The sequence below is a fragment of the Dermacentor variabilis genome, chromosome 5, assembly GCF_050947875.1.
Source record: "Dermacentor variabilis isolate Ectoservices chromosome 5, ASM5094787v1, whole genome shotgun sequence".
Taxonomy (NCBI): domain Eukaryota; kingdom Metazoa; phylum Arthropoda; class Arachnida; order Ixodida; family Ixodidae; genus Dermacentor; species Dermacentor variabilis.
In genome coordinates, this window is record NC_134572.1 from 9,235,063 (window position 1) to 9,256,864 (window position 21,802).

Genomic DNA, 21,802 nt, shown 5'->3' on the forward strand with positions numbered 1-21,802 from the left:
CTCGGTGAAATCGCGGTCCATATCCTCGCACGGTCCTCCCATGTACTCCACGCGTTCGTCGCTATCGCCCGGTTGTTCGAGCGGGAGATATTTGTCCGCGAGCTGTCTCATGACTACCTCCTGAGTCGTGCACTGGCTGACTTGATGTACCAGTTTTGTAATTGCTGTTCTCTTGTTTGACTTAGTGTCGCTCTCGTTCAATAGATGTTTGAGGATGTTCCAACTGCCTCCATGTTTGATTCTGCCGTCTGCCAAGTGGCAAACTTCGTCCCACTGCTGTTTCACGAGCGTTCTCGAATGCTCCTCGATCTGTCTGTTTAGCAACGCTATCTTTTTCCTGAGCTTTCGGTTCAGTCTTTGCGTTTTCCATCTTTGCAGAATGGATTGTTTGGCCTCGATCAGATGCGCGAGCCTACTGTCTATGCTCTCTATGTTTTCTTCGGTCTTAATTTCTTTAGTGGCCTCCCTGAGGTCCTCTTCTAGCTGGTCGATCCAGGTCTGGAAGGACTGTCTGCCCGCTTCTATCGGTTCCGATTCTAGTCTCTTCGCTCTAACTTTCCTAAAAAGGTCCCAGTCCGTGCACCGAAAGGTTCTAGTCTCTTGTTTCGGCATACCTATACCTATGTGTTATAGAGAGGAAAAAATTTCAATGAAACGCTCATATGCGGTATCAGCCGAAGAGCACGCAAGAACCTCGTCCCAACCAGTAGTGACGAGTTCAGCTCGGAACTGAGACAGTGCAACCGTGCTGATGTCCTGATATATTATTTTCGCAGTGATGTCTTTTGCTGTATGAGATGTGTCAGTGACTAAATAAATGGGCAAATGGTCGCTAAGGGTCACATTAATGGTACCAGAAAATAGGTCATCAAGTGATAGGCTGGTAATGAAAAGGTCTATAAGTGTAGCGCTGTTTGCAGTAATACGTGTAGGCGCGGTTATTATATTAGACAAAAAATGAGAATCGAGGATTGCAGATAATGCACTTTGCTTAGTAGATTTAACCAACGTATCGATGTTGAAGTCAGCTCCTAAAATTAAACTGTATTGATTTGCATTAACATACGAAAAAACAGCATCTACACACTTGAAGAACTCGCTCAAGTTACCATCAGGTGGTTATACACCACATCAAACAGAAATTTGACGCATTTTAAACAAATAATTTCGATATCAGCTGTGGACCATGAAAGATCATCCAGGTACTCGAAGCTAATACACAAGTTTACAAACATGCAACCACCGCCACCCCTTTTCGATTGCCTATTCAAATAAACAGCCCTGTATCCGTCCAAATGTATAATGTCATGATCATTCTACTATGCCTCAGTTTGCATTATAACTGAGAAAGAAAACCCAAATTCGTGTAAATACATACAAAAGTCGTCATATTTTCGACGTGCTGACTGCATATTCAAATGCATAAAAGTTAAAGGCGATTTACATCTTTCCACAATATCGGACATCAGAGTGGTCGGACTGATACATGATACACTCATTGATGATTTGTATGGGTCAGCATATAAGTACATACAGTTTGATTTATGCGCAATATTATGTAAACATGACACTGCAATAAAGACCTGTATGTATAAATAGCATACTGCGAAGTTGGGAACATACAGACGAAGGATATGGCTTTAACAATAACTTTCATCAGCAGTGACAGAAAAGGATACCATGATTTATCCTGACGCATGTCACGATACAAGTAGACATACAAAGCATCCAGACAAAAGAAAACGGGCCAACTAAAGAATAGTACTTCGAAAGTTAGAACATAGAAGATAAAGAAATAAAAAAAAGAGTACACAGCAACTTCTGTGAAGAGATCAAATGCATGGCGAGCAACGCATGCGCATATCGCCGTCACTCGCGCTAGAATATCGGAAAATGAACGGCTATGTGTCCCCTTGACACATTTGACCGGCCTAATAAGATGTGGCGTAGTACCACCCCTAACAGCTCTCTTAATGCGCAGAACAGTGGTCTGATCTTGCAGCCTCCATAATGGATTGCGCATTTCATCAACGTCCTCACTGCACGAAATTTTAATTTTTGGAGCGTTGTCCATCCGCCGGGCGAAAATCTTGCCATTTTGTACCCAAACGTATTTCCAACCGGTCTCGTGCTTACACGCAGTAGCCTGGTCTAGCAGACGTTTAAGCTCTGGGCAGAAATGTTCGTTAACAAAGAATGGTGCCTGCGAGTCCAAGCCCAGGTCAGAACACTTCAGCCGAGCAGCACGCGCTTTCTCGAGAAAGCAATCCCGTTTATGCCTGCGCACGAACTGGACTACCACATTCCTTTTTCTTGGGTCGTGGGCAGTCGGGACTCTGTGCACAGACTCGATATCAGCCGCAACAAGCGCAACGCCTATTTTTTCTCCAATTTTGATTACTGGTTCAGCGAGGTTTTCGGTGTCGTTGTACGCGATGCCTTTGAGATCTACATTTGCATTGCGGGAGTATTGCTCAAGGTGTAGCACTCTGCTGTCGTTATTTTTCACCTGCTGAACAAGATACGTGCACTGTGCCTCTAATTTAGCATTTGACGCCTTAAGTTACTTGTTGGCAGCCATTATTTCTTCACAATCAGCATTTACGGAAACCAAAGCGGCCTTAATTTCTCTCAGTTCTTTTCGAATATCCCGCTCGATTGCACCTCTGAAGTCTTTGAACTCAGTCCGGATTTCACGCTTCAGTTCATCGAAAAGGGCTCTGATCTCTTCCGCCATGCTTCAACAACAGAAATAGGTAGTAACACACTTGTGGGAGCAACAGCAGCAGCAAAAAGGCAAGAAATCTAGACAACACGCAGGAATTGGGCACGAACCTGCGTGAAAATATTCTGCAGCGTTTGAGTCCCGTGAACTTCGCTGCCGTTTCCGCTGCCGAGTGAAGGACGGAGACGTTCTTCGGTCAATTTGTAGACTCAGGTTGCGGGGTTAGGTTCATTGGTTTGTGCTTTGGACTCCCAAAATATGTTGCCAATGTCGTATTATCATTGAAAATTCATCCTGTTACTATTATTTTCATTTTACATGTAATTTCACCTTTCAACAGCGCCTACATTACAGCACTCATGAACATTGGTTCCCGATTATAACTTGGAATGAATAACCAATTTCTTGGCCATTTCCCCACATTGGGTAGGAGACACATTTTTCATGGGCAACAAAGAGAGCCAGCACATTTTCAGCACTTTCCCCCGTACATAATCGCAATTTTACGATATCATAACAACCTAAAAAAAAGCGTTTTCTTTTTGTCCGGGCGCAGTAAACTCGTAAGGCACATGACCAGAAATTTTTTTTTTTGACCGCAGGCTAGTTTCTCATATCGCGCACGCGAGAGCACGATGAGACCACCACGTTATTTGCGTTCATTGGTGTTTCTGCAATTTGCAGATACTCTCCAATGCGGTACATTGGGACAAACTTCTGCGAGTGCCTTTCTTCATAAAATCCCCTCTGCCGTAATTCCGCATCCGCTAAACAAACATCTCCAGCATCTCATCAGAGTTCAGCACTTGTCTCTCTTTCTGTAAATAAATTTTTAAAAAATTGCTCGGCTCTAACATCGAAGACCTCATTGGTTATACTTAGTTCAGCACTTCGAATCCCTAATTGGCCAATAATTAAGTGCGCCTAGTTTCGCAATAGGAACATTTGGTTTGCACTGAATGATTAGTGTTTACAATGTTATAACTGCCTTCTGTGTGACGAAGAGAATTACGAAAAAAACGGGCTTCTCTACACGCAGCCTTATATTATGGAAAAGCCACGTTTCAGTGCACTCACTACATGTTCAACACTTGGGAAACCTTGTCCAAGCTGCACATAAACGCTGCCGTATATAAAACTCTATACAACTGGTATCCCAGAAGTTCTGTGCCGAAAGCCTGCGTGTTTACAAAGGTTACAAATAACTATGTTGGATTGCTCTTGTGTAGATAGAGACAGAGATAGCGGAAATGAAGGGAGGTTAACCAGACACAAGTCTTCGATTTACGACCCTGCACGTGGGTTAGGGGAAAAATGGAGGACGCGTAAGCTTCGCCTTTAAGAGGAAACTTTATCTCGGGCCCAACTGCGATGATGCCTATTCAAACCAATGTACAATGCAGAAACGCTTTACTGGGATAAGCACTGGGAGGAATTTTATGAAGTTTGTTGCATTTGAGAGAGAAAGTTGAATTATAGTGACTATTAGAAGTGGAATTTCGATTTAGGGCCTGAATTTCTTGAATTGAATTTTGAAAGATCGCTTAGTTTGAAACAAATATAAACACAAATTTTACAATTTCGTAGCTCTGCACCTACAACAGGTAGCGCAGTTGTGTAAACTTGATCCATTAGAGCATCCAAAGCGGACAAACGTAAAATGTTCATTTTTATCTTACGTGAACTTATTGCATTGTTTTCAAGGGTTTTGCAAAAGTTCTAATCACAGATGAGTGGTCTATTTGAAAGCCGTATATAATACACCAATTTTGTCCGCTTTATTTGTAAGATTAGGTCAATTTACACAACTGTGAAATCACTTCTCATTGCTGAGTTACAGTGTTGTAAACTTGACAGTTTCCCTTTCTGAAAATTACCGATTTTCATCAATCTTGATTAAAAAAATTGACGGAAATCGCGACGTTTGACCACCGCGGCGCCGATGCACAGACGCATCGTGGCATTTCCGGTCGTGCATCGACGCTGCGGCGGACGCTGTGCGTATTCGCGGCGTCTCTCGGTTGCACATGTGTGCAGAGTGCGCCTTCCCGGTGGCCCACCAGAGGTGTCGTTGCACCGTCGAGATGGTTGTAGCGTTCGCACCCTTTCCGTTTGTGCTTGGACGCCGCGGTGCACCTTCGCGGCGGCCACGCGCTTGAGCGTAACCGGCGTTGGTCAAGTGAAACATCACTGTAGCTTTTTGAACAGTGTTGGCCGAGATATTGATTACGGTGCATGTGTTGTGCAACACATGCAGGGAACAGAGCGCCCATGCAGCAAGGACAGATGTGTTTAGAAAAAGTTTATTTGAACAAAAGGTGATAAGGACCCTGAGTCACAATGACGGCACAATTTCACCAGGACGATAACATGTACAACGTACGAAGCATTGTATACACGCCACGTTTTGAAAGGAGTATCCCAGTCCTCACTCACATATGACCGCATAGTCAAACGCAAAGTTACACCGCACCGAGGAGGCACTGACCGGAGAGGTCATTTTATGCACTGTTAGGAATGGCCTGCCGAGGTGGCAACATGCAAGCTTTCGCAGCCAGATTCAGCTGCGAGCGTGGAGAGCTTCCCCGAAGATACCATGGAAGCCTTCAACACCCGCCGCGGTGACTCATTTCGTAGGGACCACGAGGTGGCGCGTCAACAACCCCTCGGCGCCGCTATGATTAAACGCGATCGGCGGACCAACTATTGTTAGTGAAATCGCCAACGCCTTCACGGTTCGACTGAAGCAGGGGCTTCAGCTGGAAGGAGATGCTTTGCGGTGCCTTTTTACGGGCCTTTGAAGTCGCCAGACAATGGACAGCGGCGGAGGCCACTGTGCGAGGTCCGCTCTGGAATTTAGAGGAGCCGGCTGGGGTCAGGCGTGACCATGTGGCTACGGGGACCCGCTCAACTCGGGTCTGGGAACCCAAAGTGTGTGCGTGAGCCCTCCTCCTCCAAAAAGGCGGCTCAACTGCGTTGACGATGACGTCGAACGGTTCCCTCACCTAGGGAACTAGGGACCAAGGGAGTGTTTATAAGCAGCTGTTGTCGGCTGCTAGAGTGTGCTCGTCGTCGTGCTCTGTGTTCCAGTTCGTACTCATAAGCTGTGTGCTCGTTTGCTGTACGCTTCGCCTTGCGTGCTCCATTTGGGAGTCCCGCTAGACTGTGTAAATGTATCACTTGTTTAAAATGTAAATACTGTAAACACACCCTGTTCGCTTAAGTTCCTCCCAAGTTCCTCTCTACGACCTTCAACCCTTACAAGTGGTGGCAGCGGCGAGATCGTCCGACAACTCCTACAACTGGTAACAGTGGTGGGACCGACCGACAAATCTTACAGCACTCGTTCGTCACGGGCGACCCCAGGTGCGCGGAACTGCAGCATACATGCTCATTCTAGTAGGCGTTGCGCCTCGCGCGAGTGCATTAATTAACTAAGTGAATTTCCTAAAGTAAGATGCGTCACAAAATTTGTAAAGCACGATTTACACTCAACCTGCAGACATGATAGCATCGGATTGTAATTCGAATATACGATAAAGCATAATTCTGTTACGCTGAATCTCAAACACCAAGCCTTCCGGCTGGCGCTTTTGTGTGCAAAATTTCCCACGCGGCCACGCAAAATACCGACCAACCAGAGGCCAGCAACTTCGCTGTAAAACAAACTACTATATGAATTCCCTAGCTGAACCCTTTGGAGTCCAAAAACCGCATAAACCGCAGTGTCACGGTCTTCTGATAGCATATTGAGTCACGTCTACGGTGGAGGATTATCTCTTCCGACAGAGGTCGGTCGTCGAACTTGTTGAGCACAGTGATCAGTGAACGCCTCTGTACACAATACTGCAGGCACTGTGACTGTGCCCTCTTAACGGCAGTGCTCACAAAGAGTCGGCTATCCCTATATGGGAAACGTAGCCATTGGTCAGTACCAGGAACCCGGAGTCGGGGCGAAACCCTCGTTCGCCAACCTTTGTGTGCTCAAAGAAGACGGTGCAACGACTCATTAAAGACAATAATCAGTGCAAGTAACAGCACACCTTCCCTCTTGTCTTTGGCACGCTGTTGTTAGTCTGCCACAAAAAAGACACGGTTTCAACGAAAATTGTGAATGTTTGGTCTTTAAAGGCATGACGCTTCTAATTTAAGGTATCACTATGTAGGCCGCAAGAAGAACTACTTCCTATGGAAACTATACATTCGGGACAATCTTCTCTGGTTTCAAGGGAATGGCGCTTTCTTGCAAATCTGGTCTTTTGTAAACTTCTCTGGACGATTGTAATACATAAATACGTACCAACGTGCGCAGTTTCGACTACTGCGCCTTCAGGCACTCAAAGTAGGGAAAATCAACACGACGACTACGCCGCATGTGTCTAGCGTAATCGGTGTCGCGACGTACAACCTCATAATTCATTATTGGCCAAACTTCGGGCTATAGAGCTCCTCTGGTTCAGCGGTTCGTAAGAAAAGCGCACGGTGAACTCTGGATACTGGCATATCCTATTACCATAGGTGGCCAACACACGACGAGTTGACCTTACCAGTGAAAAACTCTGTAAACTCGACACCAGATGCTGGAGGCGCAGTAGGAAAACAGACGTTTGTAAACGTTTGCAGCGCACTGCACTGCGCCCACCTGTGGTGGTGCAGGTAAGCTTATTTCAGGCTGCTTCCGCGAACCGCTACGAGATGGCGCTAAGGGCATGGGGAGCAGGTAAAGCGGAGCAGGCGCTAGGCGCGCGTCTTCGGCCGGTGCGCGCAGTACTGTGGGCAATACGGCGTGGCTTGTGGAATGGTACGATTTCCATGGCTTGCAATCATTGTCATAGCATGCAAGCATTGCCATGGCAGCATAATTTACGGCGTCATTATCGCGCAAATCGTAATCCGTATACCTGGCCGTATCACGCACATCCTTTGCAGCGCAACGGGACTGCATCAAAATGACCTACATGCTTATATTTAATTTCATGAATACTCATTACACAGCTTCTCATCGGCTGTGGGTGCATGCTATATGATAAGTGAATGAAAGAAGATTTTGCAGCAAGGGAAAATATACACTTCGCCAACGCTTCAGTACGTCGAGGCCTGGCCGGTCCATGTGTAGCGAGAGGTAAAAGGTTCGACTTATATATATGAGCCGAATTTAAGTTTGAGTGGGATTTTCTATAATTCTTTCTTTATGTGTGTGGCCTTCATATTGTTATGCGGGAAGACGCATTTCTATGTGAAAAAGAGTAACCTGTACCAATTAAAACCCCCAATATCTCCTAAACATGAATATTTGAGCGCTGCTCTATACGCGTTTTCAATTCGCGATATGTTGTCTGGCGCGGACAATCTCTCTCACGCGGCACATTGCAAATGAGCGAAGTGCAGGGCAACTGTGCCACTAATCTGGACATCGCGACAGGCAGCACATAGGTGACGCGTGGGCGCGATTCGCAGCAGCCGCCGCAAACAGACCTTCCCTTATGCAGCGCTTTGTTTTCATATATGTTATCGTTGGAAGCGCTTGCCGCATGCCATTTGTGAACAGATGACTCGTGATACTCTGGCGCCATCTCGTAGCCATCTTTGCTGAAGAGCGCCACAACACTTTGCTCACGCTTTCGCCTCACCTTCCTCCTCCAGTTCCCGCCTCATGATTTCGCTGTGGCCTCCTCGGCTGTCGTCCTCGCGCTCTCTTCGCTTTGCTCGTTCGCTCGGTTACGACGACGACGCCGACGCTGAACGCAAGAACGGGCGCTTAACAGCTGCGCTCTAAAAGAAGGAGGCATTAATAGCATGGAAAGCCGGAGCGCCAAGAAACGAACTGCGAAGTAAGCTTCATGCATAAAATTTCGCCAAGCGAACTTCACAAAAACGGCTTGATGCAGGCTAGATACCCGACAGAAAACTGGGCATTAAAAGAAAAAAAATATCACATGACTACGGCACGTGTAGTTAGCCATGTTCACTGATGGTTACCTACAATGGTAAATATAGGAGGCCTCCCTACGCTACAAAGATGTAGTAAGTGAGGCCGAACGTAGCGAATAAATTGATGCCAACGCCGCTAGAAATCTTCCAAAGAAGCAGTCTTTCTATTAAACATAAGGGCCAGAGGAATTAGAATATGTTATACTTCCTTATATATTCGACGTGTTCTGAAGAGGTTGAAAATAGCTTATTTCAATGAATAAAACAAAGCGCTTTAAAATAAGCATTTATATTCAAGTATCATTTAATACAAAAGAACTGAAAGAATCAATGATTCGTTGACTGTGAAAGAAAAGAAAATTATTGGCTTCACACTGCAAAAAACAAAAAAAATCAAGAGAGAGAGACAGACAGAGAAAGAAATGACGGCAATACTGTCGAAATGAAACGCCCCTTAATAATTCATCCACGCGAAGGTTTGATTGATTCTTGCCACTCGTAGCAGTTCGTTCGAGGAAGGTCTCCTCGTGGTTGGGCTTACCGGTCTCTGATTGGTCGCCCTCTCAGCCATTCAGGAAGAGGTTCGAAAGCAGAAAATTTGCTCACTAGGGTAAATGAAATTTTGTATATTACGATTGCTTTCTTTTCTTTCATTCTTCGCAGGGTGCTTCAAATTCTTCGCGCGCGCCGAAACAATTCCGGCTGCTAAGCGCATACTCGGCAATGTCTGCGAACAACCGTGCCGAACTCATTCTAAATCAAAAGCAAACGGCGCGTGAAAGCCAACAAAAAGACGACGTCGAAAAGAAAAAGAAAAAAAACAACAGAAAAGGATGGAATAGGAAACACACCGATACGATTCGTGTATATACAAGGACAGACCTGCGCGCGGAGCTCGAAGCAGCAAAAGAGATGAGCAGGCAAGGCCCCAAATCCGTGCGCGCTCTATAGGTTTAGGCGGAGATGGAGGGTGCGACGTTTACCCTAGTGCTTATATCGGTTACTGCGGCAACCGCGCCAGAATTCTCGGGCGTCGCAATTTACGCGCGCGCGTTGAGCGGAGGCGATCCGCGCGAGCCGGCGCGACGCATGTGTAATAGTTTACATTTCCATTTCCAAACAGCCATCATTATTCGGCGTCTCCGCTTTTCTAAGCCCCTCCACCTTTTCCCAGATTGAGTCGCGAGCTCAGAACAAAAGTGCTGTTGCGCGCGTGTGCATTTGCGCGACTGCGAAACAAACAAACAAAACAAAAACAAGAGAGGGCGAAGGGAATTGGAAAATCGCTGCGTGGCTACGAAGAAGGCTGCTGCTGCTGCTGTTGCTGCTCGCCAAAATAACCCTGGTGGTAGGAGAGGGGCGGGGATCTGCATGCATAAACACGAACGCAACGGGGCCCAGCTCGTTTTGCGTAGCAGAGATCGGGGCCCCGGCTACGACGGCGCGGAGCGCTCCCGAGCCAGAGAGCACGCGCCGAATGATGCCGCGGTCCCACAGCAGCCACCGGCTGAACCAGCCGCTTCCGAACGCCCTCGGCCCGAGTTCTGGGCATTCCGATGCGGACGCACGTCGCTGCCGCACAAAGCCGTGCACCAACGCGCCTTCTTCGGCGCGTTTCGCCAGCCTGCGCGCGTGTGTGTGTGTGCGCGCGCGTGAGGGGGCAGTGGGAGTGCAGACGAGCTGCAGGAAAGTAGAGAAGGAAAAGTCGGGAATTACGCCGACCTCCGACAGCAGCTCGGTCTTTCAATTTTAGGCAGGCGGGCACGCACGTATTCCTTCAGTTTGCCTTTATTGCCGGCGCCAGTGGTGGAAAAGAGGCAAGGCTATTCCCCTTGAATCGTTCACGCCGGGTCTACGAATCCGGCGACGTGTGCGGCGAAGGCCTCTTATTGCTTGGTGCTTGTCTTGTACGCAGTCTCGAAGCCTGAGATGCCGCTTGATTTTGGACATATAACGTATATATTCCTAGGGTCCTTCGTTTTTGGTTAAACTAATAAAATACGCAGTGTTTGCGCCCTCATCAAATTTTATTAAGATCGCGTTAAACGCAATTTCTCCCCAATCTCTCTCTCTCTCTCTCTCTCTATGCATATATATATATATATATATATATACATATATATATATATATATATATATATATATATATATATATATATATATATATATATATATATATATATATATATATATATATATATATATATATATATATTGCACTTGCATATTATATTACAAGAAATTTATCAAAAAAAGGGCACGAACGGGGCCACGACATGGCAATGAAATGTCACTGACCAAGGCGTCACTCAGTCTAACGTATGACGACTCGGTGCTGTTTTGGATATCTGTCGGAAAAGCCAGCTTCGTCAATCATTCACTGACTACGTCTATCTGCTGAGCTACGTCATTGTTAATGTATGCTCACTAAAGAATGAGCCGGGACATATAATGCGAGAGCGAAGCCCCGAGAATAACATTCAGGCGGTGGCCTACTGGCACGTCGCCGTCGCCCGCTACCCCAACCTCACGAACGCAGCACTGACGATGCTCCGCATTGTGAATGGTAGCTGTGAAGTTGAGAAGACGTTTCTCAGCTAACCTATATCATAGGCCCGATTATTCAATGATAGACGCGTAAATGCTATGAGGTAAATGATAATGTACACCGACAAGGGCTTCTAAGAAAAGAAAAAGCATCACGCCTCTTGCGAAGCATTACTGTGTGCACTACTTTAAAACGAAGCTCTTAGGCACCCGTTTCTGCCTTGGGCGTCGGTGTGCCTCGGCGTCCCTGGGCCTCCCTCTGCGTAACCGAGCGAACGAGTACAGTGAAACATGAGAGCGAACGCGAAACCCAGCGGGTGGTGAAAAACGACGATAGCAAAGGGAGCGCGAGGAAGAAAGCAGAGGAGGAGACTACACTGAAAGCAAGAGGCGGAAAGCGGAGGAGGAGAGTTTGGAGAAAGGGTGAGGAGGAAAGCATAGTACCACGCAAGGAGCGCTCTGCGGTGACGACCGCAGGATGATCGGATGCTGCGTATGGAGCTGATTATTGTGATATCTAGTTTCGAACCCGTGACTACGGCAAGTGTCACGGCCGAGTGGGTTGGGTAGTCGGCGGCGTCGACGTAAGCCACTTGCGAAGCGCCCTCATACCTATTGCCCATTTGCTGTGCCCTTGAAGTGCGCGGCAAGGTGGCCTGATAAGGCTATCAAAGCTGTTTATGAGGACGCTGTGCCGTCGTTGTCAGACTTCGTTAAAAAGGGGCCACGTGACCTAGCGGGAGAGGAATAGAAGAGCTCAACAAGGGGAAAGGGGTTGGCGTGACCCCTTTTCCCCTGTGAGAAAGCTATGTATCTTATCGCGAAACTTATACGGTTGTCACACGGTGCATTTTCGGCGATCGAGCCAGATCGGCATCGTATTTATCGACGATTGATCCCACCCTGCCGCGAAAGAAACAAATGCTATGCTGGCGGTTAGCGGCCAACGAATAGGGCCCGGCGATTGAAACGCAATACTAGGAGCGCGTGGCTGCCGGCACATCTTGCTGGCGCAAGAAGTGCCGGCAAGATGTGCCGGCACTTCTTGCCGGCATTCAAACCGGGGGCGGAGCAACTTGCACACGAAAAAAGCACGTCAAAACACAGACAGAAGCCTTACACGCAAAAAAAAAAAGAACTATACAGTGTGAGAACCGCAAAAAACGAAAGTAAAGAGAAACACTCACCTAAAATATGCTCACCACGCGAAGCACGCAATAGCGAAAATGAGGTGAAAGAATGGTGAAATAGACTGCTTGCACAGTTTGCCTTTCATAATGTAACACTCGGTGTAACTAACACAGCTTGGTTGTTCAAGAATCTTCACGGACTGGAAGGGGAGGTGAATATTTCTTCAGCTTACACCTTCCTGGCGAACTTTAGCGTGCCCAATCGTGTCTGTAGTGGTATGCTCTATTAAGGCTTCAAGACGCCATAATATACCGCTAACAACTGGGTGTGCATAGTTTTTTTGCCCGATATTTTTTATCAATGGTCTGTTATTGTTGCAACTGCGGCACAAGGACGTTTTCTAAGCAACCTCTCCTATGTAGTACGCTACGATGTGGGCAGCACACGGTTCTTTTTGGCACGAGGCGCTTTTAATTTTCGCATCATTCACAAAATGATTCATCATACAATGAATGTGGTAGAAACTAGACGACATAAGTAATTGAACAAGTTGAAAATTAATAAATAATTATGTTAATTTATGGAGCTTCACATGCCAAGTCCACGATCTTGTTATGAGAAACGCTATAGCGAAGGATTACGGATTAGCTTTGATCACGATACTTTACAAGAATATAGAACACACAAAAGAAGAATTACAGAAAGATGAAGGAGTTCGTGTAACTGTTGGACCCATGAGCGTACACGTTGAGATTGTAGTTGTCATTATTTCTCATCTTAATTTTACCTGAGGGAAATTTGAAAGTTTTCTGTATTTTCCCCTTATACATCATGTATAACCCAATGCACGACATGTACAATTGCAATAAAAAACACGCGGTCCACGGCTCCAGGCGCAGGAGCGGCTGCAGGGCCACACCGCGGCGCTGCTATTTCCATCGGGCGCCTGCTTTGAGGGTGCACCGAGGGTGCACCGACGGGCGCCAATCTTTGCCATCACACTCGTGCCGCCAAGTCACGCGCTTAAGAAACTTCAAGCATAGCTTCAAGTGGAGCGTTTGGCTGTTTCGCACCTGACGGTCAGTTGGAAAGAGGGTTCGTGAGAGCGCGTTTGCCTTCCTCGCCGCGCCAGTTCGCGTTTGGCCGTTCGCCAAAGCGCACGGAACGTATGCCTGGCAGTGTCCGATTTGGTTTCACGCTTCATGTTAACGTGTGCCTCGCGCCCGTGTGTGCCGCGCTTCCGTGCCTGGCGTTTGAACGGACGGCGTACCTGCGTACAGGCTCTCAACGAAGGACGCCATGCAAGGCATTGGTGCATAGGGGTAGCCAGCAAAGAGCCACCACCTGGTTGGTGTCAACGGCCGTCCTGACTAATGTTTCATTCTCGCTTAAGGCGAAAGCGTTACTAGGCTCACATTGCAGAAATCATCAGAACCTGCCAGCCGTATCCGGAAATCGTCCGCCGCAGCCATGCCAAGAACTACGACAGCACAGCAAACGAAGCAAAATGGAAGCACCCTCCTGTGCTCTATCAGCTGCGAAATAGCCGAACGTCGCGGTAGAAATTTATCAAGCACGCGACCTGGCCGCAGGAGAATGAGGGAGAAGATTGGCGTCACTTGGTGCACCCTCAATGCAGGCGCCCGATGTAGAGTCACTGGAAGAAAATTTCAGAGTACCGCATTCGTTTTCCCCGCGCTGCCGACGCGTTCATTGGCCCAACCGTACCACGTGACACTGGGGTGCCATATACCTTCCAAGCGCGGGCGGGCCGGCTGAGATAGAGCGCAGGCAGCGCAGGTTCCCTACGTTTTTAACGCGATAGCGTTAAGGAGCTCGTGTCGCAGAAAAGCCGCTGTCGTCGGTGTCGGTGTCGGCGTCCGCGGCGTTGGCCGCGAGCGATAAATCACGGCAGGCACTTCATAAATAAAAAGCAACTTCCAAGATGGGCTGGGTGGGAATCGAACCAGAGTCTCCGGAGTGTGAGACGGAGACGTTACCACTGAGCCTTTTTTTTTCTTTATTACCGACATGGCAACAAGGCTACAAAACAAGACATTTTAACAGTACACAATGGTCACGACAAAATCTCTGCCATTGGTTGGCAGTCACAGGGCTAAAAACGCTTGAAATTCGCTAGCTCAGTCATCACACTGAGCCATGTTGGTTTTTCTTTTTGTAAATTATACATTTCCTTAATGTGACAAATGCTTTCCATGAAGTATTCTCTAACAGGCCGGGCATTGACATCGGCATGTCTCACGGCCATTCTAGTTTTCCATAAGCTATGTAAAGACACGAGCATGAACATGTCATAGGGTACTTTGCCTTCATTTAGAGTAGGCAAGAAACGAATTCCATATGGTGTAATCGGCAAGTCCTTCTTTAGTGTTCTCTGTAAGATGTCCCAATGGAACACAGCATCCCAGCAGTCAAGAAAAATGTGTTCTACTGTTTCGGGTTTCCGGCATAGTAAACAGTTGACGCTCCAAGGCACGGAAAGGCCTTTTTCATCTAGCCACGGTTTCACAGGTAAAGTATTGGTGTGGAGCTGGAAAAAGAAGGACTTTACCGACGGGCGTACTGGCATTCATTTTACTCTTTTTAGTACATCCTTTTCAGGTCCAATGCAGAACATCGAGCGGTACAATGGCACCGGCAACATTGTGTCTACCAGGTCCTTATATAAGCGATTTCGTGGTACCCTACTTAAGTATTCCATGGAAAACCGAACCTTTAACAGCTGAAAAGCCAAGACTACCTCTTTTAGGAAACCACGCGCTCTGCCTTGACTGCACCGATGTGACGATACAATAAACTCAGGTATAGCTTCGCTCAGCGTTGTTTGAAACATAGTTACTAAAGATGGGTCATTTTGGTCCCGCAAGAAAACAAACATCGACACAATCTGCCTAATGAACAAATGTGCCAGACCTAATCCTCCATTTTTAACCGAACGAAAGAGATTAGTGCGACTGGTGCGCTCCCAGCTTGAACCCCACACAAACACTGCGAGCACTCTGCGTAAACGTTGTATGTTAGCCCTTGACATGCACAACGCTTGGAGCACGTAAGCAATTTTAGCGACGGCAAACAGGTTGCACACTGTCGCACGAGCAAACATAGAGAAATTGCGGCCTCCCCATTTAAGTGTACCTTCACGAACCCTTTCAGTTTCGGCATTCCAGTAATCAACGGCGTCACGGTAGTGCTCAAGCGGCACCCCTAGGTACTTTGCCGGCGTGACTGTCCAGCGGATATTTGCAAACTTACTCGGATGGTCTTCCCAGTTGCCGATCCATACCCCTAGGGATTTATCAAAGTTGATAGCACTGCCTGTCATTCTGCAGTATGATAACGCCTCTGCGACCGCGATTTCGATGCTCTCTTTATCCCGACAAAACAACGCGATGTCATCCGCGTATGCCAGCACTTTCACTTCCGCGGACTGCACTCTGAAACCCGATATTCTATTGTCATTCTTGATTTTCCTACAAAGCGGCTCTAGGTAAATTGCGAATAAAAGAGGCGACAAACCACACCCCTGGCGCACAGATGACCGGACGCTAAAGGTTTTGGTAACCTCCTTGTTTATATTGAGGCTGGCGGTACAGTCTTGATAGCACATCTTTACACCATCTAAGATCAAATCCCCTACCTTTATGTGTTCTAGAATACTGAAAAGAATTTTATGGGCCACACGGTCGAAAGCCTTCTGCATATCTAACTGTAACATGGCGCAGTGTTCACCTAGGTCGTCACAGTATTCTAAAATGCTTCTGGCAATATGAATGTTTGTGTAGATAGACCTTCCTTTAATGCCGCATGTTTGATGCGACCCTACTATTCTGGTCACCACTCCCTGTAATCGCTTTCCGAGCACTTTTGTAAATATCCTATAGTCTACATTCATTAGTGATATCGGCCGGTAAGCGTCGACAGCTAACAATTTTTCTGGGTCCTCTGATTTCGGTATCAGAACTACGTGCGATGTCCGAAAAGGAGGAGGAACCTGTTTTTGCGCATAGGCCTCCTTAAACAACCGTAACAGGATCTCACTGACATCACTTTTGAAGGCTTTATAAAAGGCCGCTCCGAGTCCATCAGGTCCCGGAGACTTGCCTACAACTAAATCATCTATGGCTCCTTCCACTTCGGTGATGCTCAGAGGCCACTCCAGACGTTTTTGAATGTCTTCCTCTAATTGCGGCATGTTTGACAAATAGTCCGTCTTGAATTCTTCTGTGACGTCTTTAACAGTCCCGAATAATTTGCTATAATGATCAAGAAACGCCTCTTCAATTTTTTGAGGTTGGCTCGTGATCTCGTTCTCGTATTGAATCATTCTGATTTCATTTCGCCTCGCGTATGCCTTTTCGTCAGATAAGGCTCGTTTAGTCGGTGTCTCACCTAGCCAAACCCTTTCAGCTCGTGCCCTTATAACTGCTCCTTTGAACTTTTCTTCGATAAGCTCAAGCTGGCTTTTCAGTTCTTTTATTTCTTTTGTTCGGCTCCCGGGTCTGTCGCTTTCCACGGTGTACAAAAAATCAAGCTCACGTCGCAGTTCATTTTCTTTTTTCCTTTTAAGAAATTTGTCTTTAGTGGCTTCTTCTATAGCACTGATCTTGACTCCTTGTTTAAAGTTCTCCCATAATTCTAGTACGTTGCCATCTTCGGCTTCAATCAAATTATCTAACTTTTGCTTCACGCTTTCACAAAAGGGTTCGTTCATTAACAGCACATCGTTGAACTTCCACAACTTCCAGTTAAACTTCGATTTTCTTTCTTTGGAACCTACACTAAATGTTACAAGGCTGTGATCGCTGAACGAGACGTGTTTCACACTATAGCTGCCACACATCGGAACAAGCTCCAGTGCGACATACCCTCTATCTAGCCTTGCGTGACTTTGCCCTTGAAAATGTGTGAATGCAGGCGTGCCGGTAGTACACAGGAAATTACAGACGTCATCCAGATTAGATGCTTGCACTAGTGTGTTTAAAAGTAAAGCACTTTTGTCACTCACTGGAAGGTTTTTCACTCGATCGGCCGCGTAACATACACAATTAAAATCTCCTAGCAATACGACTTTCCTGTCACACTGTAAATGCTGATTTACTCTCTCAAAGAAAGGAACACGCTCACTTTCAGTGTTTGGGGCGTAGACACATATCACGCGCCAACCTACACCCAAAAAGGAAAAATCCACAAAAACCAGTCTTCCACTTGCACAAGAAAAGACCCCTTGTTCTCTAATTCCCACGTTGTTTCTAATGAAGATAGCGCACCCCGCGGAAGTGCCAACAGCATGTGATACACAAACATTGTATCTATTGCGAAACTGCAGCACCATGCGATCCGTTTGTTCCTCACTTTCTATCTTTGTCTCCTGCACCGCTGCTATATCAACATCTGTTTCTAAGAAAAGCCGGCTAAGCTGGTATTGCCGCTTTTTGGCACAAAGACCGCGGACATTTATAGTAGCAAAACGAAGTGCAGTGTTTTGAGCCATTGTTATGTTTTTTGAAGAACAAACGAACCGCATGGTACCCACCTCATGCGTCTGGGGCCAAAGCTGCCTTCGCCTTTTGCACAAACCTTCCGCAGCTGCCATGGCAGCCTTAGGAAAGCACAGTTGATGTCCCTGTCATGGCGTTCCATCGTCCCTTGAGTTTGGCTTGGTCACTGCGTAGACTAGAAGAGACGCCGCGAAGCACACGCTCTCGCGGCTACGTCGGCGGCGTCTCCGCCGCCCTCCGGTCAGGAGGTATGCTCGGACGCGGCCTCGGCGGTCAATGATCGCCGCCTTTGGCGGCAGTCCTTCCGAGATCCTTGCAGCCAGGGCCTCATGCTCGTCCAGCGTAGCGTCGTGGCCCCGCTTGGAGACTGTGGCTCCGCTTGTTCCCTCGCTTACTTCCATGAGTGCTGGCTCCTCAGGTGACTTCGACGGCGTTGAGGCATCCTGCACTTTCACGACGCCGGTGGCGTCGCCAGCTGCGTCGGTCAGCTTTCGGCTTTCCTTGTTAACACTTGCGTCTTGGGGCATGTCGGGCGGGCTAACGTTGCCGCATCAAGTTCCTCGAGCTTCGACAATGCTTCGCTAGCGGCTTCTTCAGCGTCAGCCTCGTCCATGACGAGTTCCGCAGTGTCTTCTCCACCAACCGGCCCCGCAACACTTGCGTACGTCTTCACGCACTGAGATTCCTCGTGTCCAAAACGACGGCAGTGCGTGCAGCGAGGAACTCGGCATTCTCGTCTGATATGGCCCTTACTGTGACACCGCAGGCACAGTGGTGCTCTTCCGGGCGCGACTAGAAGGGCCATGTCACCGGCTACGCGAAGCTGGTGTGGAAGGTCATCAACCTTAATGCCATTATGGAGCTTGAGGCGCACGAGGCATGTCGTCGACCCCTTGTCTTGGATACCTTGAACTCTCCACTTTTCCTTCGAGACCTCGGTCACCTTTCCGAACGGAGCAAGCGCTACACGCACATCATCGTCAGCCACATTGAAAAGAAGCCAGTGAAGCTTCAGACGCACGTCCTGGTTTGCCGGATCAATAACCAAACAACGTTGGCCCTTCACCTTCATTTCGCCGCATGCCAAAGCTTTCTGCATCCCTTCTGTGCACTTGAAAGTGACAGCCCATACGTGGCTCATCTGATATGCCCCCAACGCTACCACTTCGGGGAGCGAACCAAGACTCGCCAACGTGTCCCGGAAATGTTCGACTCGGTAAGGCCTCGACCGGACATCCGCGTGCAAAAATAAAGTATTCAAAACACTACGACCTGATGGCAGAGTAGGCAAAACCACTTCGTATCCCTCGGTATCCATTCCGTCGATCCTGTCACCGCGGCCGCTGTTAGCCGCAACCACCGCTCCTTGGGAGCCCATGAAACGCACGTTCTTCCACTTCGGTAGCCAAGACGCGTCTCCCTTACCACTGAGCCACGAGTTCGATGCTTCAAAGCGGTACAAAAGCGCCTCTAGTGAACGCGGTGTTGCCTTAGATACGAGCTTTTTCTAAGGCTCAGGCGTGCGTCGCTTGCTCAGGCGCACATTTCGTTGTCGCGCCGAACGCTGCGTTGCTCGACGCTCACCGCGTCCGATGTGGGGCGCGTAGTCGCTGCGCCGTAGCCCATTGTCTTAGACCCCTTGGCGGCTCGACGGGAACGCTTTCGCGTTCCACTCTTGAAGGCGAAGCTTAAGCGTCCTCCAATTTTTTGCGTTCCGATTGTCGCGCTCGCATTCGACTGCAAGGAAATCATGCCTGGCTGCTGCGCTTTCGGATGCAGCAACCGAACTGAGTCTGGGAAGACTTTTTTCTAGATTCCGACCGGGAAAAATGACCGAGAGCGTCGTTCTACGTGGTTACACAGAAACGGCCGGTAGAACTTCAAGCGTATAAGAAACACCCGCGTGTGTGAGGTATAAGTACACCTTGCTTGTGCTTTTTGGCACTGTTTTAGAAGATATTTAAGCGAAGTGCACGTGGTGTTAGCGATTCTACGAAAATAGGAGTTCATTGCAGGGATCGTTAGCATCTTTCACGCTTGACGCGGGTACACGTGGATGCGTTTGTTGCTCAACACACGCGGTTATTCCGTGCTCGTGGCACGCGAAGGCACACTTGTCGCGCGAGAATTCCGCGTCCTCACGTGCACCAGGTACTCGCGTAATTTCTCCGCGCACGTGAGCGCGCTCTCGCCTCGAGTCACTCGACCCATACGGCACTTGTTTTTCGCAGATCGTGACGCTCGCAGTCAATAAAAACATGGTCAATACGAGGCCCATGATACTTCCTTTTTTCCACTTATCTTTTGCTCATTTATACATACACATTTCGAGCTTGAAATCAATGGCCAGGTGATATTCACAACACATCCATCAAATTTTTAGCTTGTAAGCCTGAAGGCCTGAATTCAGGCCTGAATTCAATGAACTGAAGTCAGCATACAAATTAAGTTTTATGTTGAAATGCTACGGTGCATATACCCAAATAATGTTGTGCTTGATGCATAACAAGAAATACAAAACAACAGAACACCCAGTAGCTTTACTTTCTCTCGGTCACTACGCATGTTTCATAAACCGCTCTAAAAGCACAAGAATCTTATACATCGCCTATGTAACTTAGAAAAAAAAAGTGCTGCGTCACCAGCGGGCGTTCCTGCTTTTGTTTACACAGGCAGCAAACCTTCGCAGTCTAAGAAAACAGTCATAAATAAATTGAGAAGAGTAGCCGCTCATGAACGCACTAGACAGCCGCGTCTATAAATCGCAATGTAGCAAGCTCTCGCTCATTATCAGTGTACAGAAGCACATATACGTTGCTGTGATCACGTAAATTGCCCATATTGGCCTTCCACAAAATTTAGTGTGCAAAATGGTCATCGAAGTTGGTTTTTACGCCTGCTGTGCGCAGATCGTCTTACGATCACGGCCAAACACCGGTGCGCACACGGCAGTCGCAGTGTGTCGTGCGCATACAGCGGACGAAGTCGCCCGGCAGAATCGAGAACGCGCGCTATCCGTTTACAAACTAAATTAAATGTATCCGATTTAGCTGATGAAATTATACAATGAACGTACGTGCCTCTGACACTGTCAGGCGTTAGTTTCGTCCTGCTTGGAAACATTCAATAAAAGCCGATGGCGGTCCACGATGTTCATGCCCAAAAGCTCAAGGTTGCCTCATTACGGCTCGAAGTGACGAAATGTTTCCTTCGTAGCCCGCTCCACGGAAGGGGAAAAAAACACGTGCATAAGCTCCCGATAGCAGCGCTAAGCTGCTGCCCGTTCAGGCAGTAAACACGATCGGCGTGCACAACAACCACCGGCTGCATTACTTCGCACAAAATAACATCTTATTTTCGTTCTTAGCGACCATTATCTGCAGGCACAAAGTATTTGTACTTCAGTAAACACTCAACCCGCTGTGTCACCGAATATCAAGCTCTTCCAACACGGCGGCCTTCCCTCGACGCAGTCGCCTGGGAAGGTATATGGCGGTGGCCGCTCAGTGTTGCCAGTCAAATCCCGACCTTTGCGGTACTCTGAAATTTTTTCCAGTGACTCTAGCCCGATGGAGATAGCAGCGCCGCGGTGTGGCCCCGCAGCCGCTCCTGTACCCGTAGCCGTTGGTCGCGTATTTTAACGCGACAGCGTTAAGGAGCTCGTGTCGCAGAAAAGCCGGTGTCGTCGGTGTCAGCGTCGGCGGCGTTGGCCGTGAGCGATAAATACCTGGAGACACTTTATAAATAAAAAAACAACTAGCAATATTGGCTGGGTGGGAATCGAACCAGGGTCTCCGGAATGCGAAACGGAGACGTTACCACACAGCCACGAGTGTTTTCTTTATTACCGGCTTGGCAAAAGAAAATACACTGTGAGTATTACATGGCCATAAAAGACAACTAGTCAATGCCGGATCAGTGTGGTGAGATAAGAATGATGTAGGCTGGT

General features: G+C 47.8%; 1 protein-coding gene across 1 annotated transcript; it reads right to left on the bottom strand.

The window, feature by feature from the left end:
- Positions 1 to 14,349: 14,349 nt before the first annotated feature.
- On the bottom strand, positions 14,350 to 19,284 carry LOC142582233 (uncharacterized). Its single transcript, XM_075691686.1, has one exon. The coding sequence runs from the start codon at positions 19,229 to 19,231 to the stop codon at positions 18,338 to 18,340; it is 894 nt and encodes a 297-aa protein (XP_075547801.1). The 5' UTR covers positions 19,232 to 19,284; the 3' UTR covers positions 14,350 to 18,337.
- Positions 19,285 to 21,802: the final 2,518 nt, after the last annotated feature.

What these genes read in the sequence shown, in the direction of transcription:
- LOC142582233 (XM_075691686.1), bottom strand. Translation starts at nt 19,231, where the DNA reads ATGGGCTCCCAAGGAGCGGTGGTTGCGGCTAACAGCGGCCGCGGTGAC.